The 18753-nt window shown below is 40.4% G+C and overlaps 1 protein-coding gene across 1 annotated transcript in view; it reads right to left on the reverse strand.

Moving 5' to 3' along the window:
* Nucleotides 1-2271: 2271 nt before the first annotated feature.
* LOC139115319 (exocyst complex component 3-like) overlaps nucleotides 2272-18753 on the reverse strand; it is a 34380-nt gene continuing 17898 nt past the window's right edge. The window contains exons 12-25 of the mRNA XM_070677341.1: nucleotides 13015-13088; nucleotides 12442-12537; nucleotides 11944-12010; nucleotides 11487-11579; nucleotides 10845-10938; nucleotides 9835-9905; nucleotides 9485-9538; nucleotides 8798-8889; nucleotides 7945-8016; nucleotides 7425-7583; nucleotides 6433-6544; nucleotides 6112-6195; nucleotides 4138-4230; nucleotides 2272-3360 (exon numbers count right to left, since the gene is read on the reverse strand). Coding sequence (XP_070533442.1) covers nucleotides 3271-3360; nucleotides 4138-4230; nucleotides 6112-6195; nucleotides 6433-6544; nucleotides 7425-7583; nucleotides 7945-8016; nucleotides 8798-8889; nucleotides 9485-9538; nucleotides 9835-9905; nucleotides 10845-10938; nucleotides 11487-11579; nucleotides 11944-12010; nucleotides 12442-12537; nucleotides 13015-13088 — 1251 coding nt within the window. The 3' untranslated portion in view covers nucleotides 2272-3270. The remainder of the gene's footprint in view (nucleotides 3361-4137; nucleotides 4231-6111; nucleotides 6196-6432; nucleotides 6545-7424; nucleotides 7584-7944; nucleotides 8017-8797; nucleotides 8890-9484; nucleotides 9539-9834; nucleotides 9906-10844; nucleotides 10939-11486; nucleotides 11580-11943; nucleotides 12011-12441; nucleotides 12538-13014; nucleotides 13089-18753) is intronic.

Consider the following 18753-nt stretch of genomic DNA (forward strand, 5'->3'; position numbering starts at 1 on the left):
GAAATTCAAAATGGCCGCCATCCCTGTGTTAACTCTATGGAGAAAAAATAAAATTTTCGATTTTCGAATACCTAAGTCGGTGAAAAGTTTTCTTACACTAAGAGCTTTAAAATGAACCCTTAAGTGGTAGATCAGAATATAATTGCAGCAAAAGTTTGGCAGTCCGAATTTCTGTCCCCGGGGCGCATTCTACCTTAAGTAGGACTGAAAGATAAGATGCCGTGGGTAAATGATGTCAGTCGTACACTTGCCTATAGGGCCTACCTGTCTGTCCCTTTGTCCCTCTGTATGTATGTATGTATGTATGTATGTATGTATGTATGTATGTATGTATGCATGCGTGTACGGAAGGATGTATCTATTTATGTATCTATGAATGTATGTACAGTGTGCATGTATGTATTTATGTATGTGCATACGTATTTATGTCTGTCTACCTGCATGCATGAATTGGGGTCACAACTTTTAGTCCAAGTATGGAAGAGACCTAATAACAAGTGAATTAACTGCATTGAAGTTTGAATGCACAAAAACAAAACGTTTGAGGTGTATTGGAAAATTATGAACAAAACTACAATAGAAGATTTTATGATGACATTTATCCGATTTATATATAACTTAAATCTCTATTTCATACATGAAACATGAAACATGGAGTATGTACAATGGATATATGATGATGTATGTAAGATGTAAGTATGAAACAGTACTAGTATGTATGATTTAGAAAAATGTAAGAAAATTGTGTAGTCCACTGTACCTGCTTTAGACCAGTCAAAGAACCTTTGTAAGAAGTGCTTGAAACAAATTGCACCATACAGGTATTTCGTGGTTTAAAATACCAGAAGAATAAAACTTGAATGACATAATTTTGTGGACAAACAAAGAAGGAAAGAATTATTTCACATTCACCACCACAAACTCATCATCATCATCATCATCATCATCATCATCAAGATTAGCATCAGACTCTACTAGAGCGCCCCCACCTCCCAAACAACTATGCCAGTCCCACATGTACAGCAGTCTGATTAAGGAAACATTGATGCTATATGTACTTAAAGTTGGAGCTGGTCTACACAAGGTTTCATTAGTCAAGGCAAGAAGAGGGCCACATTCTCTGTCACTGAGGGACTGTGAAAGAGTCTACTTCAACATTATTTGCATCATTGTCATCACCACCATCATCGTTGTCATCACCACCACCACCATCATCATAGTCATCGTCATTATCATCATAATCATCATAATCATCATCATCACCATAATCATCGTCATCATCATCATCTTCACAGTAGACATAATTGTCAGCATCACTACTCATCCTCATTCTCCTCCTTCTCAACATCACCATCCTCATCCTCATTACAGTCATATAAAGTAGCAAAAGAAATTGCTGTTTTCATGTTTCACAAATAGCTCACATTTTCACTCTCCTTTTCGGTGGAAAATATCTCCTTTAGGAGCACTCAGTGTATATTTACTAGGATAAGCCAAACATGAGGGTATGTCAAATCTGATAAAAAATGGTAGCACAGAATCACGATGCTACATTTCACCTCTGATTCATCACCACATGGTAGGAAAACAAAACGTGAAAGAGTACAGCATAGATGAGATTATACATGTAAAAAACAAGATGTTCTTGTGAAAGCATCTTCCAAGAATTCAGACAATTTATAGTGGAAGCATGTGGTTTAAAACAGAAGTGAAAGAACCTGTAGCTGCTCGCAGCATGGCGGGGCCAAAAGTCATATGTGCACTGAATCAACAAGATTGGAGCTCAGAGTGTGCAATGTGTTTCAAATTTTATAGCTTTCTACAAAGGGCTGTGAACAACTAAAATAACCATATGACAAATAAAATTTGTTGAATTTAGTAGGGATGGAGTTGAGCTCTATTTTGATTATCATGTGCAATTTACACAAGTCATACACAATATAGACGATGAAAAAGGTCTGTCCCTTCAGGGCACTCTCTTGGCTCACCCATCTGCAGCATAGAGAGCGCCCTCAAGTGACAGATATTTCAGGGTAACATAGGACCCTTGTAAATTCAATTGATGATTATGCAACAGGATTTTAGCCTTTCCAAATTTTTGTTTCAGGACTAACTAGTATTCTGAGGTGAAACGCAATGTAGTTCATTTGCCATGGTGCATTTTAATGACACGCAGGTACTGAAATAAATCTACCAGGTGAGAACTGCTTCAATGTCACATTGCCTCATTTACATTAATGGTATCACATAACGAAACTAATTGACAGAGACTTTAAGAGCGAAGGAAAAACTTTCAACTTTTATTGAAAGGATGCATGATAATTGCGCCTAATATTGACATGACATATAAAAACCCTTTCACTGGGCAGACATTGATATATCTGTACTGTTTACAATATAGTGGGTGGATCTTCTTACTGGGGTGAAAGGTTAGCATTTATGTTCAACATGACTGATAAGACAAAATGTAGCCAATGAATTGACCAATCCTAGATCAGGAATGGTCTGCTTTATGTCTTCTGTTGAAATTTACATGTCCCTTCATTATTTAGTGTACATGCATCAAGAAAGGGGTGCAACCGTGTTGGTTGGACATCTTTGAAGTTGTTCATTTCTGATCACAACTTCAGAACTTTTCAAAGGGTACTTTCCAAAGTCCTTGTTGTGATATATGACAAACATGGCTTACTCAATGTCAATTGATGACAATGAACGACTACACACATATCTTGAATAGGCAGAAATGAAACGAATGCACTGTGCTTTGAACACAAAATCCAGTATGCTAAAATCTTTGCACAATTACTAGACTGACTGCTCGGCAGTACATTGATATTCTATAGTATTCCAAGGTCATGGAAAAAAGTGATAGTAATATTCAAGTAACACTACCACACTACTGTGGAACATCATGTGCAAAGTTATAGACATTTTGTTTTGAATGTTTACATTTTTACGAACACTTGTGCCGCATAAAACATACAAACATCCATGTAAGAAACCACATTATAATTCAGTCACGGGAGTATTAGATATTATTGACATTCTGATGATCCGTGTCGAATCAAACATGATTCTTTCATTGCCTTGATCTAATTCTTCAATGTTGACCATTTGACAAAGAGCTTTTAAAGCTTTTGAAGCAACCATGGTCTATATATTTTGTGGCGGCCATCACAGGAAGGATTGATATTTGCAAAGTTTGAAACAGACGTGCCTTAACCGCCTGTAGCGTTTGATTCCGAGTCCATGGCATTTGTGCAAGGAATGTTATTTTGGAATGGGTACTCCAGAAAATATTCCTTTTGGGACGTTAGCTCTGCTTTCTTCACTGAAATCGCCGAGTGTTTCCGTCACCAACTGGAAATAAGGAAAACAGGATCAACATATGCATTTGTGTCCTGAGAAAGATTTCTTATGTGGCAAAGTACATATACTTACTTTAAGCCCCATTAGCTGTTGTATCTTTTGGTATTTTGCCAAATGATGGTTTGAAATCAAAGGCAACTGATGTAAAAATGCTTGCCGAAGAGTGACCTCAGAACATTTTTCTAAACATTTGCAAAAAACTTTAAACTTACATGTAGATTGTAAGATTATAATAACTAATTAATTTTTTGACTTGCAAGCAATGCTCGTTGCAAACGAGTGTACAAAAAAGTGTGAACAATAGACCGAATCCTTCGAAATAGTGACATTTTCAACGACAAGATGGCTTGATAAAGGGAATTAATAACATCTCTGCTAAGATTGGATGATATCTATTTGGTAAACAAAATGCAATAAGACATAGAAAATAGAACTTAAATGTATACAATACAAGCATATGAACTTTGACATTTGAACAGCTGACCTGAACAAACAGGAGGACAGTAGGTAATTTTTCATGGCGAATTGTGTCATATCTCAATAACAAGTTACTTGAAGTATTTGGATGGTGCAAATACAGCAATCTGATAGGTCCCGGGAGGAGGGACTTTAGTCCCAGCACACAGGTAGCACACCAACAAAGCATTGTACTGTACAAATTTTTGAGTATGAATATTCTAATGACAATTTGATCAGTATCAATGGTGCGTTGTCGGTTTTTGTGCATGGCACACTCTTCCATAACCAAGACTTATGTCGTGCTTTTACCTGTTTTGCCTCTGATTTGTTGAGATCCCCTCGAATCATCAACACTGCTATGATGTGTTCGTGGTGCACGTCTGGATACTTTGCGGCTAGTGTCTAAGGTAAATAAAAACGAAACAATAAACAAATTAAGCAGAGTCTGTGCCTGATTCATTGTTGTGATAAAATCAACACAAAAAAATCCAAGAGTACAATATCAGAAATCTGAGAACTCTCAAAGGACAGAAATGGTCATTTGATATGCCTTTCTTAGTCCCTTTATTACCGAATGGTATGACCCAAACACATTCTTTTCCATGTTGAGGGTCAGGTTGAGTAAAAGGCAATGAGGTGGACAGGTTGAACAATAAGAAGACCTAATATAAATGATCATTACACATAAAGTGACCATAAACAACTATATGTACAGTGTATGAACACGCAAAAAATGATTATGTTTGATTAACTTAAGTGTAATGCCATGCTGGTGGTATAATTTCTAGTATTAGTAAACTGGGCTAACCAAATCCATTACCTGCCAATTTTGAAGTACTTCCAAGTATTTGTTCTGTCTGTACAGTCATAGTGTTTTATTCTACTCCAAATTCATTCCAAAGTGCCCTGTGTTAACCTCGCTGTATGTAAGTGATGCCATGTGTTGTTCACAACTAAATTCTAGTCTGGACTAGAATCAGTCACAAATGACAATGAACACAGTGAACAAGGCATTGGATTGGCAAGGGCAATCGATACATTTGTATTTCAACATACAAAGCCCCAGGAGCTAAGAATATTATGCATTATTTTCATAAATTTATTTTCAAACCAAAGTTGGTTCGTGTAAACATACTAACTGAAGGACATGTATAGAAGTATCACTGCTGTCTGATTTGGACCATGCCTACACGTTTTAACAGGTTTGATAATAAACGGGTGCCGCACTCATAAAATGGCGCCCCAACGGAAAAGTACAAAAAATGCAGTATGATCACAATGTGTACGCATACACATCATGATCATAAAGGAAATAACCATGATGCCGGCCATTTATTTGAATGCACAACACACAGTGGCCAAAATTTTGTAGTTGTAATCTTTCTCTGTCACATGATCAGTTTTTGAAAATGGCAAGAAATCTGAAATGATCATAAAATGTTTGAATTTACATGCCACTTTCAACACTTATGACAGAGTTATACTTTTTCAGTCTTTTATTGGTTTTATTCAAAGAAAACTCTTGGAAAATTGAGGATATTTTGAGTTTGGTTTATTACACATACAAGAAGAAAAACAAGAAATAGTATTACAGCAAGTGATTTTTGCATGATTAAAACAGGTCTGTAGACATTAACCCTTGTTAGACTGACTCTGTTTTCTGTCTTAGCCAGTGTCTCAAAAATGAAAGACTTGAACTTTTGCTCAAACTTTCCTAAAGCAAAATTTCAACCATCCTCAGAAAAAAATCAGGGGTTACAATTCAAAATTTGGTACTTGAGAAACATACTACCCAACATTTACCAATATTTGAAATTCAAAATGGCTGACATCCATGTGTTACCTCTATGAAGGAAAATAACTTTCCTGATTTTCACAAACTAAGCCAGTGAAAACTTTACTTAAATTAACCCTTTGAGTGCTGTACTTTTTTCCACCAAAATTTCATTGCAGCATTTTACAGCTTTGTATTAATTTTTTGTATTTGCTTTGATAATTTTGGAGCAAATGGGCATTACATGCCAATGGCTACAGTTTTTTATCAAAATTTTAGCAAAAATCTGAAAAAAATTTGACTGGGGTATATTTTGTAAAGGAGACAAAAATTAAACTTCAGTGCTCAAAGGGTTAAATGAGCCCTCACACAAGTGGTAGGCCAAAAGAATACATTGTAAAAGTTTGCAAGTCTGAATATCTGTCCCTGAGGCACATTCTACCTTTAAAGGCAGAATATTTTTGAACACATTACCTTATTTTCAAGAAGGAAAGATATAAATCACTCACCGAGATTTCCAGTGACATCATTGAGGTATCTTTCAGTTTGATGAACTCTGACAGCATGGTGATTGGCTGGCATGGTGGCGAGTCCTTTTGAAAAATGTGATGCATTGTAATTAAAATAACGAAGAAAAGATCTCATTTCATGTCTATAAAAATATTCTTTACAATGCTGGCCTTGTTGGGACATCCTGATATCTGGCTCGTGGTCAGCTACTCCAGGCAAAGAAATTCCAATGTTCAACATGCTGTGTTCCATTTACTAAATCAGGGACTGAAATATATGTAACTCCACAAAATATCCATGAGAAACACGATGGCACCAACCTGTTTGTTATCCGGGGCAAGTCTTTCAAACAGGCCCTGGATCTGTTCAGCTTCACTTTCAATTTTCTCAGCTGCCGATTTCCTCTCTTCGTAACTCTTGAAATTAATTCGCCTGCAAAAAATGTGTGTGTACGCATTATTTTCTCATAAATCTCATAAAATATTTTCGACAAGTCGAAATGTAGGTGTACACATGCAACTCTTGAAGTTAATTCACCTGCAAGCAATGTACATAAACACATGCCCAGAACTTTACAAGCTGTCACGTACAAAGAATACAGCTGTAACTTTTGATGATTCTTTTACTATTTTTGTTTTCAATATCGACCACAGCTTCTTGTTCTACTCACCAAAGCATGTTGAGATACACAGTATTCAGCTTGTCAACTCAGCCTGTACATGTGTAGACTGCGTTGTTATTGTTGACAAGGGAATTCTGGTTTGCACTAGAATTCAAATGTAAACAATGACAGTGCATTTTACACATATAGATGCTGTGTTGGCAAGCTAAATGCTAGGTGTTTTATTATGCTTTGGGAAGTAGTACACAACAAAATACAGTACTGGGTCCTAAAAGCTTCTGAATTCATAACAAGTACATGGATGATTCTGAATTCTGTGGACAATGATCCCTATGACGTGAGTAAGTTGTGCATTTGAAAGGTTTACACATGACTGAGAGCCATATCATGATGGCATAAACCAGTAATGTATCATTTTAAACTAACATGCAAAACTTTAAATGCATGTGTGTGCATGGAAGTCTAAATAATGAGAACAGCTGTGTGTCAAAATTCCATGCAAAGCTTTCATTATGCTTGAAGTGGTATAGTGTATTACTAACAAGAACAAAGACTTTTCTTATGGCACAGAAATACACAGACGCTGAAAAACAATATCTTTGCCGCATTATGACATTAGAATTTGTTGCAAGAGACCAAGGTTTTGTTGATGGATATTCACAGTGCACCTTGACATTGAGTGATACATACTTCTCTGTAAGAGCCTTCAGATACGCCAGGATAACCTTGTTCTCAGCGTTCTTCATTAATGAGTTGAAGTAATCCGTCTTCAGATGAAGGAAGTCGTGGTAGTAGTCTTCTATCGTGACACAGACGGTTTCCACTGCATTGGATGTGGGCAGTTGTAACCTGAATTAAATGAGGAACGTCATTATGGTTAACATCTCAGATCATACAAAAACTTCAGGTGAAAGGTATTTTGAAAAAGGAATTTGTTCCTTGGTATTCAAAATGCCCATGTGAGGGCGCTGTTTTTAAAAAGCGGCCACCCGCTTAAAATCTGTGATTGGTTAGATTTTCTCTTTCCATAGTAACTGTGGCAAAATTGGAACAGGTGACAGTATACCTTTAATGGTCATTGTGTACAGCAAGATAGGCAAGCTGCAGACAGTCAGCCTACGGCTTCTCACACTACAGCTAAGTCTGACTCATGCCACTTATCAAGCCTACTGTACATCTATATACAAGCAATATGTCGAAAAGACCTCACCAAGTTCTTGTGAGAATCTGTTGAAAGTGTGACTCCAGGTCCATGAACACTTCATCCAACAAAACTTTGCAACTGAAAAGATACATGTAAGTGCATGTAATTATAAGATTGATATACTCAAATCATCGTACATAATGTCTATACATTGAAGGTGTGTTTATATTTAGCTTCACCAGGCAAATTGACAAGCCATTCTCCCATCTCTTTGACTGAGGCGAATACAACTTTTGTGAACTCCACAACTTCCTTGGCCACAAATTTGCCATCCATTTGAGAAATATCAGAACATCCACTACAGCATGCAACATTTATCCTACATCTTTTCCTTGTAAGTCAATGTGTTTAATCAATGGCTAGTCAGCTATTTGAGTGCGATTTGAGGAAACGTTACAGTCTGATAAAGCTCTTTCCTTTTTCAAAATAATCGTTTGATTGTGCTTGAAGATTTTGCACTCAAAAATAGAAAGTGGTTGTTGTCGACAAAAATTCAGGGAAATTTTGCTTGTTGCATGTTTTGTTAATTTTTCTGCCATTTGTCACCAGATCAAATGAAATGAGATATTTACAATTACATCGTGATAACATATTATTTAAATAATTATTTAAATAAAGTACCAATTCCAGCATTTCAGTCAGTCAGTGTAAATATTGTCAAAAATTTCAGACAAACATTTATTTTTGCATATTGATGAGTTAACTCTGATGTAATCAGCTATCAGCCCTATACAGTTTGATAGGATCAAGAGATTCACCCTTGCACAACCATAATTTGGTACAACCCTACGATTACCTAAAGAAAATGGGTGAAAGTGTCAAAGATGGTTGGTTTACAGAAATCAGATAGAAGTTTCACCTGTTGACTGCCAGTTTGTTAAATTCATCTCCAACATTTGTTATATTACCAGAACCTTCCTTGTCATCAGTGGCTGGCTTCTTGTAGCGTATCTATTTGTACAAAGTCAAAAAAAAGTATTCTTGATTGTTTTCATATGTCTAGAAATAACAAAGTGTGTAACAAATTTTGAATTGTATTTGATCTAGCAATCGGCACAGATGTGATTCAAAGAAGTGTATTTTTGAAGTCTTCCTTGTTGATATTAAAATAATTGAATGAATTACTAAAAAATATAGATTTAAATTTTTGGATTAAAGAAAAACCATTTTGAAAAGTACTTAACATTTGAAATTAAAAGTGGCTGCTGTTCTTTTTTGGATCCATCAAAAATATTGATCCAATTTTATTTCTTGAAACAAGCACCATCTTTCCAATGCCGAAATTGCAATGATTTTTACAGGTAAACAAAGAGAAGGATATGAAAATTGAAATGTTTGTACACAGCCCTGTCCTTTTATAAAGCAAATTAAAGTTTACTTGTAATACACCTAGCAGATTTGGATATTTTCTACTGTATGTGGTTTCTCAATACATGAAGTCTCATTTACACACCAAGGAAATTAATACAGTGCATGTCAATCTCCATACTTGATACATTACTGGGTAAGCTAGAATGTTGTTGACATCACAGAGTTGGACTCTTACCTCAAGCTGTTTGGTGAAATCAATAAATTTCTTGCAGTTATTGATGATGGCCACCTGATAAAAAGAAATGGCAGAAAGAAGTTATTTACAGGATTTTTACGGCATACACAACCTGCAAAATCTGCATGAACAGCTATTCAGTAATGCCCAATGGAGCACGGCAAGATGGATTACACTGCAACATATCCTTCAATATAGTAGATATATAAAAAAAACAAAATTTGCAACGATAAACTTGACATGATTAATTTATATCCAGAGCTAATCTTCTGAATCTGTCTTGACATCATCATGATCAAATATTTGTAATTGAGCAATGTTAGGCTTTGAAAATGTTGATATTTACTCACCATGTAGTGAATATAGTACCTTGGTTGACTTCTGTCCTCTAGATGCTTGTTCTTGTACTGGTATATGGCATCTGTGTTAAGAGGAGTATAACAGGTATTGTAAGTATGGGTAAGGTAACAAGCAAAGGTATGAGATAATTACTTACTGCATGGAATTTACACCGCCTGATGTGAAACGGAGTGTTTGCCTGTGATCAAAGGAGATGGTTTCACATAGGAGGCTGGAAAGGGTAAATATGAGAACTCAAAGCTGAGACATTAGATGAAATGGCATTATCAGGGGGGGGGGGGGGTAAAGGCCAACATGATGGTCAGTTTCAATAATGTTACCTGTGTGACAACTTCCATCAAAAGATCTTGGCATGGACCCAATCATTTTCCTCAAAGAGTTTGTACATGTGCATATGGAAGTGGAAATCAAGAGTTGAATTGTGCATGTGGGAATGGAGGGTGTCATTTTGTTCTGTTTTATCTATTTACTCATCAACAGTGGCTTGGGGCAGTGACTTACTGATAATAATAAGATAGGAAAGTATGTGACAGAAAAGATAATAAATCAGTATGTGTAGGGAAAAACCCAAAAATAACAATGAAAAGGGACAAATGTAAATTGCTGTAACTAATCACAAGTAGACAATGACAAAAACAAATGAACATTTTCTAGAAGTTGAATACGCAGGGATCACTATAAACATCTAGGTTATAAAACTTATTAGTTATTAAAATGCTTAAAAAACTCTTAATGTTGGCCCAATCAAGCCATTTTGGTAACATCCCCGATACTGTGAGGAACTTGTGTAAGAGCTCTATGTCTGGAAGATTCCTGAAGTACACATAGACTGTGTAACCCTATACAAACGATATTCAAAATAAGATACAGAAGAGGAAGATGGCAGATATATTCAAGTACTTGTTCATGAAGAATATGAAGAATGCACTTTCAGAGATATTATGAGTGAGAATCAACTAAAGATAGCTATGTGATTTACTGCATACATGTATGTTCCTACCTTTGTACATGTTAACAAACGACTTGATCTCATCAACACAGAGATTTAGAACTTTTCTTGTCAAGTCTTTGCCGATTTGGGCTGCAACTTGAAGCTAATGAATGCAAAGGAAAAGAAGGAGAGATCTTAAAAGGTGGAAATTGAAAAATGAGAAGAACGTACAATCTTTCCACTACTTTACAATGGTTTGAACCCGTTGTTTTCATGGGTTGGGATTAACCATTTCTATACGCAGTGGGGGATGACAGTGATGAGGGTGGTTAATGCAGTAGATGGTACTGATGTATGTGTATAGCGCCCTCACAAGGCGAATTTTTTTCAATAAATTACCCGGATGTAGTCCTGTCCTCTGGTGTTTGTGTGAACAGGCTAATTCTGGTGTTGGAACCATAAGTTACCTGATACACAAAACATTTACACTTACACAAGGTGGTCAGGCAAAATATTGTCAGAATAAAAGAGGTCTGCTACAGTTAGCTTTTGAATATGCTGAAGCATTTTCACTGCCAGCAAACACGACAAAAAGAACAGCGTGACAGGAAATGACCTCCATTTCGAATTCACGCTTAATCACACAAACCATGTCCTTGTTTGAAAGCAAAGTCTAGCTAAGAATGTGATTTACATAGGAAGCATACATACGTTTTGTTCGATCATTTGGAACAAAATGACAGGTAGCTGGGTCAGATAGAATCCCTTTTCATCAGCTTCTGGTTCAATGTCTTTGTGCCAGTCCTGTAAAGAATGAAAATAAAACACTAAAGAGTGGCTCATCTCTACCAGGACTTCAGCATCATTTTGATAATGACTGTATGTGTGTTTATTAAGTTTAATAATGCATATACCATGACATATATCATTTGTTCATCAACCGCCAGTCCTGGCCGTTCAATGTACACCAACACTGATTGGTCATAGTTATATCAATCAAAGAATGTACATCTTCACACTTTAGACAAGGAAAAAACCCAATCTTTTGGAAGTTGCGAGATATGCTCTAAGCACTGAGAAAAGTCTACTTGAAAATTGCTTACAGCAAATATGATAGATATTGATGCGCTGTTCATTTGTAGTGATAGGACAAATCAGCATTTCTCACCTGTATGTCAGTATCTAACGTGTTCCGCATCCATTTCTGTATATTATTATGCATCGTCTGCAAGTACCTAATGATGAAACAAATCGTCATTGTAAACTTCAAAAAGTCATAACAAGACTCTCCTTTTAATCTTTTTTCACTTAGACTGTTTTGTATGGCTGTCTGTAAAATAGTTTGAAAAATTAGCAAGTTGGTTTATCCTCATACAGATATCAGTTCACTGCAAATTTACAATGGAAACAGAGAGAATACTAAAACTACATTCTCAAATTTAATGAAACTCTTCTCTGAATTTCTATACACACGGAAGATTTGTATGACTTCAGGAAGCAATATAAATCATTTTGAATTGTGGGTAATCTCCAGCTTGCTGTGGTGAAAGATAATGTGACTAACCATCAACATAAAATTCAGGAAAAAACTTTAAAAATATGTAGGTATATTAACTTTACTACATTCAGAGTAATAATTGGATGCAGGGATGGCGTTGGTACTCACTGTTTCAGCAGTGAATCCACAACTTCTTCTCTCAGAAGGGGTCCCAGTTTGACCAGATTGACCTGAAGATCTGGATTTTGCATCAACTCTGGACCCCTGCAAAGGGAAAAAAAGAGCAGATTTTGAAAGGCTGAAAATGAGTATTAGCTTGGAGTAGTAAAGGGTTTTATTTCTCACCACCCCATAGCGGTACATGTACATGTAGACGCTTAATGAATGAAGTCACTATTTTGGTGATTTTTTTTCTCTCTGCCGCAACATCAAACCAAATGCACATTTTTGGTAAAAGCTAGCAAAATTATGTACAAACACAGTTGAGTTTTTGAAAAAGTACATTCGGTACAACTAGATTCTGTTGGATATGTGCAAAAAAGGTAAAAATTACGAAAGTCATTAAACTGCAATTATTGAATCTAGAGTTTACAAATATTTCACAAATCTTGTAACATGTCTAAAAACACTTTTGGAGTACATTCATACTCGGCCTGAAAAATTCCCTGAAAATATTCACTTTGAATGGGGAACCAACGGTCATAACTAAAAAGATATTCATATTTCAAAATTTGGACTTACTCATACTCCTTTAACCACGACAGCAGGGAAACAATCTCTGTGTCTTTCAGTTGATCTGATATCATATCTTCCAGCTGTGAAAACAGAGGGAGGGAGGATGCTAAACTTACTCAGTCACTGCAAATTTACATATGTCCATATATGGTAAAAAGGGGAATGTCAGTCATGTTTACTTATGAAACAGCAGTAGAACTGCAAACTATTGCCAAGCCCTTACTTATATGTAAATCTGAAATCAATGAACAGCTAGGGCTGAATGAATTCCTTTAGGGCAGAATGCTCATTGGCTACAGATATTCTGACTATCAAGATTTTACAATACTTTGCTGATACAGGTATCTGCTGGTGTGGATTCATTTTGAAGCTTTAACCCTTTCCTGCCAAGTCGGTGAAAAATCGCTGAAATCGGTGTAGCTAGAATCTGAGCAGCCACGGCCGTTATCCTGCCAAGGCGGTGGAAATCGGGCTACTTTTTGGTACCCCCTTTCCTGCCTAGTCGACGGAACTACGTGTAGCAAACCCTTGCTCGCGCTAGGGGTCGTTCGAGGACAGGTTTTGGGCGAGGAACGGCGTTTGCTCTCGAAATGGGTTCACAGAGAGTCCAACGACAGGGAAAGGTGCGGAAGCTACCCAGCCAGTCCCCCACCACCCGTGGGGGACTGGTTTTTTTTGGGGGGACGAGTAGCGTACTTGGCAGGTTAGCACGTTGACGTATTCTAGCGGAGTTTGGGGTAACTTGGCTCGGAGGCACTACATAGATGGCGGCCGAAATTGACCGTCGCGGCAACGCTAATCTGTAAGGGCAACCGCCTAAGACCGCCTCAGCTGGCGGTGCAATTTTTTGCCAATGGTGCGAGACGAAAATCACGGACTTGGTCCTGATTGACGGGAAGTGCGGACGGATTTGACGGACTCGGCTTTCTCGAAGGCAACCGCCTAAGACCGCCTCAGCTGGCGGTGCAATTTTTTGCCAATGGTGCGAGACGAAAATCACGGACTTGGTCCTGATTGACGGGAAGTGCGGACGGATTTGACGGACTCGGCTTGATTAGTCCCTGACATGGAACTGATCCGAACGGACTTGAGCGACATTTGTGAAGGGTAACCACCGCTTTTAACCGACTTGTTACCTTCTCGAAAAGACTACCCACTCAGATGTCGGACGTTGTCGGCTGCACTTGGCTCTAGACGTTCAAGCCGTGCAACGAAACACACCGCCTCAGCCTTGCCATTCAGGAACATGGCCTCAAAATTTGATACCATTGTTCACCGACTTGGCGGCTGCGGTTAGGTGCGTGAACCGTTGTTCACCGACTTGTTACGCCTATGTTATCCCTGTGAAGTTCGGCTAACGGCCGAGTCTAACGGGAGTTGGCAGACCTGTGTTTGGTTTATACCGTAGTATGACCGACTCAGGTAGAGGTACCTGTCGGTATATTCCGAGTTTTACGCACTCGGGCGTCAATGACGGGTCGTCATCACCGCTGATGACGTAGACGTGCTGGCCACGTTATTTGAAAGGAGCCATGTTTGCCCAACGGACGAGGCCGAGACAGCCGTTGACAATTTTGGCATCCTTCATCTTTGACCGCCTTAGTTGGGTAAGCCGCTCGGCAGGCGACGGTTATGACCTAAACAAGCCGCTGAAGCACTGTTCGTTGCCGTACAAGAACGAGACGGCCAGTCCATTACTGCTTAATGGGCAATCTGTCGGGTTGGCTTGTCACCTCTCGGGTTGGCTTGTCACCGACTTGGATGACAATACGCCCTGCGCAGGCGTACTTAGAAGGGACATGAGGTTAAAGATACGGGTTTCCCACCCGTACTAAACATGGGCTTGGGCAACGTCCTTGGGTGGCAGGTGCGCATGCCACGTACCCAGCTGGACGGAATGTCAAGTTGAGATGCTAATGACATTGACTATGTTATGCTAAGTGCTCGAGGGATTTGCATCGCAAATGAGTATTATTAGCATATCAAATGGTGCGGACAGGCAATTTACATGACGGTTAGGAATGTCAGCGCCGGTTGGTGGACTGATTGCCGTAGGTCCATTATAATAACAGGTGGATGCATATATTAACACCCCTGCGTCCAATCATGTCCAGGCTTTGTTTCCCTGTGGCTTTAAAAGGGAGGGACCTGCTAGTCTGTCGACACTGTTCCAGACATGAGCTTGACGGACCGCAAAAGTTTTCTGAAGGCGAGCAGACGACTGAAGCTCAAAGATGCAGAGTCTCCGGGCGGTAGTGGTAGCGATCGTTGTGATGTCCCTAGTAAACGTTCTAAGAAGTCGGGCAAGAAACGCTCCCGTAAGGCGAAGCCATCTCCGGCTGAAAAACCAGTGGTAAGCGTAAACGTAAGACCGATCGTTCTGCCGATGAGGATGATGACGGGTCACCGGTTGCCAGTGGTTCTCACCCGGCTGCTCCGGGAGAGACTACTTCACCTGCAGAGACTACATCTGCTCTTGTGGGAGATACTTCACCTGCACAGACTACGTCTGCTGCTGCTAGTGAGACAGTGAGTAATGAGACGGCTGATGCCATTGGTTCTCCCCCGGCTGCTCCGGGAGAGACACCACCTGTTGCTACTATGAGCCCTCATCCTGCGTCAGGAGAGGTTCCTGTGCCCAGTGCGAAAGAGCTTGAGTCCTCGTCATCAGCAGAGGCTGCCGAGCCCGCTCCTGCCATAGTTTCGTGTGCTGCGATGTCCCCGCCGAAAAAGATAGTGCGGAGGGTTCGTTATCAGGATAGCCCACCTGATTTTGAGCCAGATATGATCCTTGATGCCGCTACGGGCGAGTTCAGGCCCAGACGCCCAGACGACGGTGATATCACCGCTGAGTCCGACTCGGAGGTTGACGAGGATGCGGCAGAGGACGATGACTTTTATGACAGGCAGTACGTAGGTGAGGCAAGCTCTGACGACGATGATGACGTTGCTGCTGTGTTGGCGGAGGACGACACACCTCCTGTCTGGCGTATGTCGGAGACTACCGATGCTAATATATTTGAGGAGACCGTTTTGACCATGAGAGAGGACCGACTTTCACCTTGCCCAGCCACGCCCGTGAGCTCGATTACTTTTTTAAGTTTATTCCAGCTACACTGATCAGATTGGCCAAGGACAGACTAATAAATACGCCAAATTCCACCAGCGACATATCGCTAGGAAAATAGATAAATACTGGCGTAACGCTGACTACCGAGAGGTGCAGGCGTTCATTGGCGTCTTAGTCTGTATGGGTATCGACCGTAAATCATCAGTGGAGGATTATTGGTCTAGCGATCCCTTTCTGAGAAACCAGGGTATTTCTACTGTGATTACCCGCAGTCGCTTTCAGCAGCTTATGCGATACTTTCATCTGGCAGACCCACAGAACGATCCACGTCGTGATCCTGATGAGGCACGCCGCCGACGTCGGTGTCAGGAGGATCCCCTGTATAAAATCAATCCATGGATGGAGCCCATAGTTGACCGGTGCGTAAATAATTATAAGATGGGTAGAGAGATCTCCATCGACGAGGGCATGGTGCGATGCCGTTCTAAATTTAAGCAGAGATTACCGCATAAGCCTGATCGAGACGGTTTCAAGATATGGCAGCTGTGCGACTCCACCACTGCATACATAGCTAACTTTGCACCGTACCTAGGTGTGAAATATCGGGATCGGACTGATGGGAGACGGCAGGAGCGAGGTGTGGTGAAAAGAATTACGATGGAGCTGGTCCAGCCATTCTGTGGATATAATCACAGCCTATTCTGTGATAGCCTGTTTAGCACGGTCGTTACTGCTAGAGAGCTGATGGAGACCGGGATCTACATGGTCGGGAGTTTCAACCGCCGTAATCGTCGCACCATGCCCCTCAATTAATTCCGCCGGGTAAGAGGAAGCGCCTTCCTCTGTCTGTTGGGGATATGAAAGCCACGACCAGAACGGACTCTCGTCTTAACATCACTGCTTATCAGGATAGTAACGCTCAGGTGCTGATCTTGAATACGGTCTATCCACCCTTGGAGTGCGTGCCAGTGGGGGAGGGAGACGAGCGGCGACAAGTGCCTCTGTCGCTGTATAATTATCGCCGGTACATGGGAGGCGTCGACCGAGCCAACCAGAAGCGCAAGTACTTTCACACTGGGCGCAAGAACCACAGATGGTGGACATATCTGGCATGTTACCTGATTGATGTTGCCCTGGTAAATGCATATATATGCTTCAAGCATGTACACCCTGATAGTAAGCTGACCCATAAGATGTTTCATCTGCGTGTCGGGAAACAACTCATTGGCGGTTATTGTGGGCGATCGCAGCCCAGTGTGAGAGAGGTCGAGGCCACTGTTTCTCTTGCCTCGTACATCAATCCACAAAATCAGCCGATGCACGTTGTCAGCCGTTTGGAGGGGCGGCAGAAATGCTGTAAAGTATGTAGCAGAGAGGGTAAGACCACTGCGAGCGGACGACTGTCTGAGACGTCCAAAGGATGTAGTCTGTGCGGGGTTCATCTTCACGAGGGCGAGTGTTTTGCGGCTTTTCATCATCGCATGATGCTACGAGGTAAGAGGAGCATTGGCGTGCAGACCTCTACTCACACAGCCCCGACGACACCCATCAGCAAGAGAACCCGACGTAAATAACGGACAGGGGACAGCTTCGCCTAACAGTGGCTTGACTGTATTCTGAACACGGACCATGATCACATTTTGAGCACGGTTGTGCCGTTTGTTTGTGCTTTACGATCCCGCTGATTGTAAATTGAAACACGGATTATTTTGTACAATCCCCCGATTGTAATCTTTGTAACACGGACCATGCACTCGGACGTCGAGACAGACTCTGAGATTTATTATTCGGCATAATGTAAATTATTCCCGAATAAAATACTATCTATGGATCGCATATTTTCGTTTTGTTTTGTTTTGTTTAGACGGATTATTTTGTACAATTCCCCCTATTATAATTTTTGAAACACAGATCTGCCACCCCGATTGTAATTTTTGAAACACGGACCATGCACTCGGACGTCGAGACAGACTCCGAGATTTATTGTTCGGCATAATGTAAATTATTCCCGAATAAATACTATCTATGGATCGCATATTTTCGTTTGTTTTGTTTTTACCCCCACTTTCGTTTTTGGCAGATCCGTAAGGACGCTATAGTAATGGATGAACGTGCGTTGTATCACGTGGGAGGGGCACAGCCCAACGGAGGCTGTGCTCGTGCGACGTAGACGTTGTACCAACCATCTGTCGTTGGGGTTAGTGCATAGAGCAGTTGCACTGTCCAGAGCTAAGGTGGTACAAAACTGCACCTTAGTAACAACTGCACAACTAACGTGTTAGGAAACGGTAACACTAACGAGCTAAGTGTTCACTGAACTGGCCAAACTACGTACACGCCTTCCTTCAATGGCGGAACTATGTCGTTGACACTACGTCAAAGCAGACTGCAATGTGCGACTCTTCCAAGTCGTTCAAAGTACGTGGCCAAGTGACACAACCCAGGGGAAACAGGACAGGTTTGAGGGTGCTCCCGCACCCATAGCACTAACCCCTGGGTCTTCTACTAACCCACGAGAGAGGTGACGTTTCCCCGGTGTGGCCGTGCGTGCCGGCGAACGAGCTTTACTTCCGCGAAAGTAAGCTAGAAAAGGGCATAAAAGTGCACGTCCCCCGGGGCAAACAACGCCCGTGACCTCGTCATTTTCTGGACACAACCTCATCAGCGGTTGCCCC

Source organism: Ptychodera flava, chromosome 17, assembly GCF_041260155.1.
Source record: "Ptychodera flava strain L36383 chromosome 17, AS_Pfla_20210202, whole genome shotgun sequence".
NCBI classification, from domain to species: domain Eukaryota; kingdom Metazoa; phylum Hemichordata; class Enteropneusta; family Ptychoderidae; genus Ptychodera; species Ptychodera flava.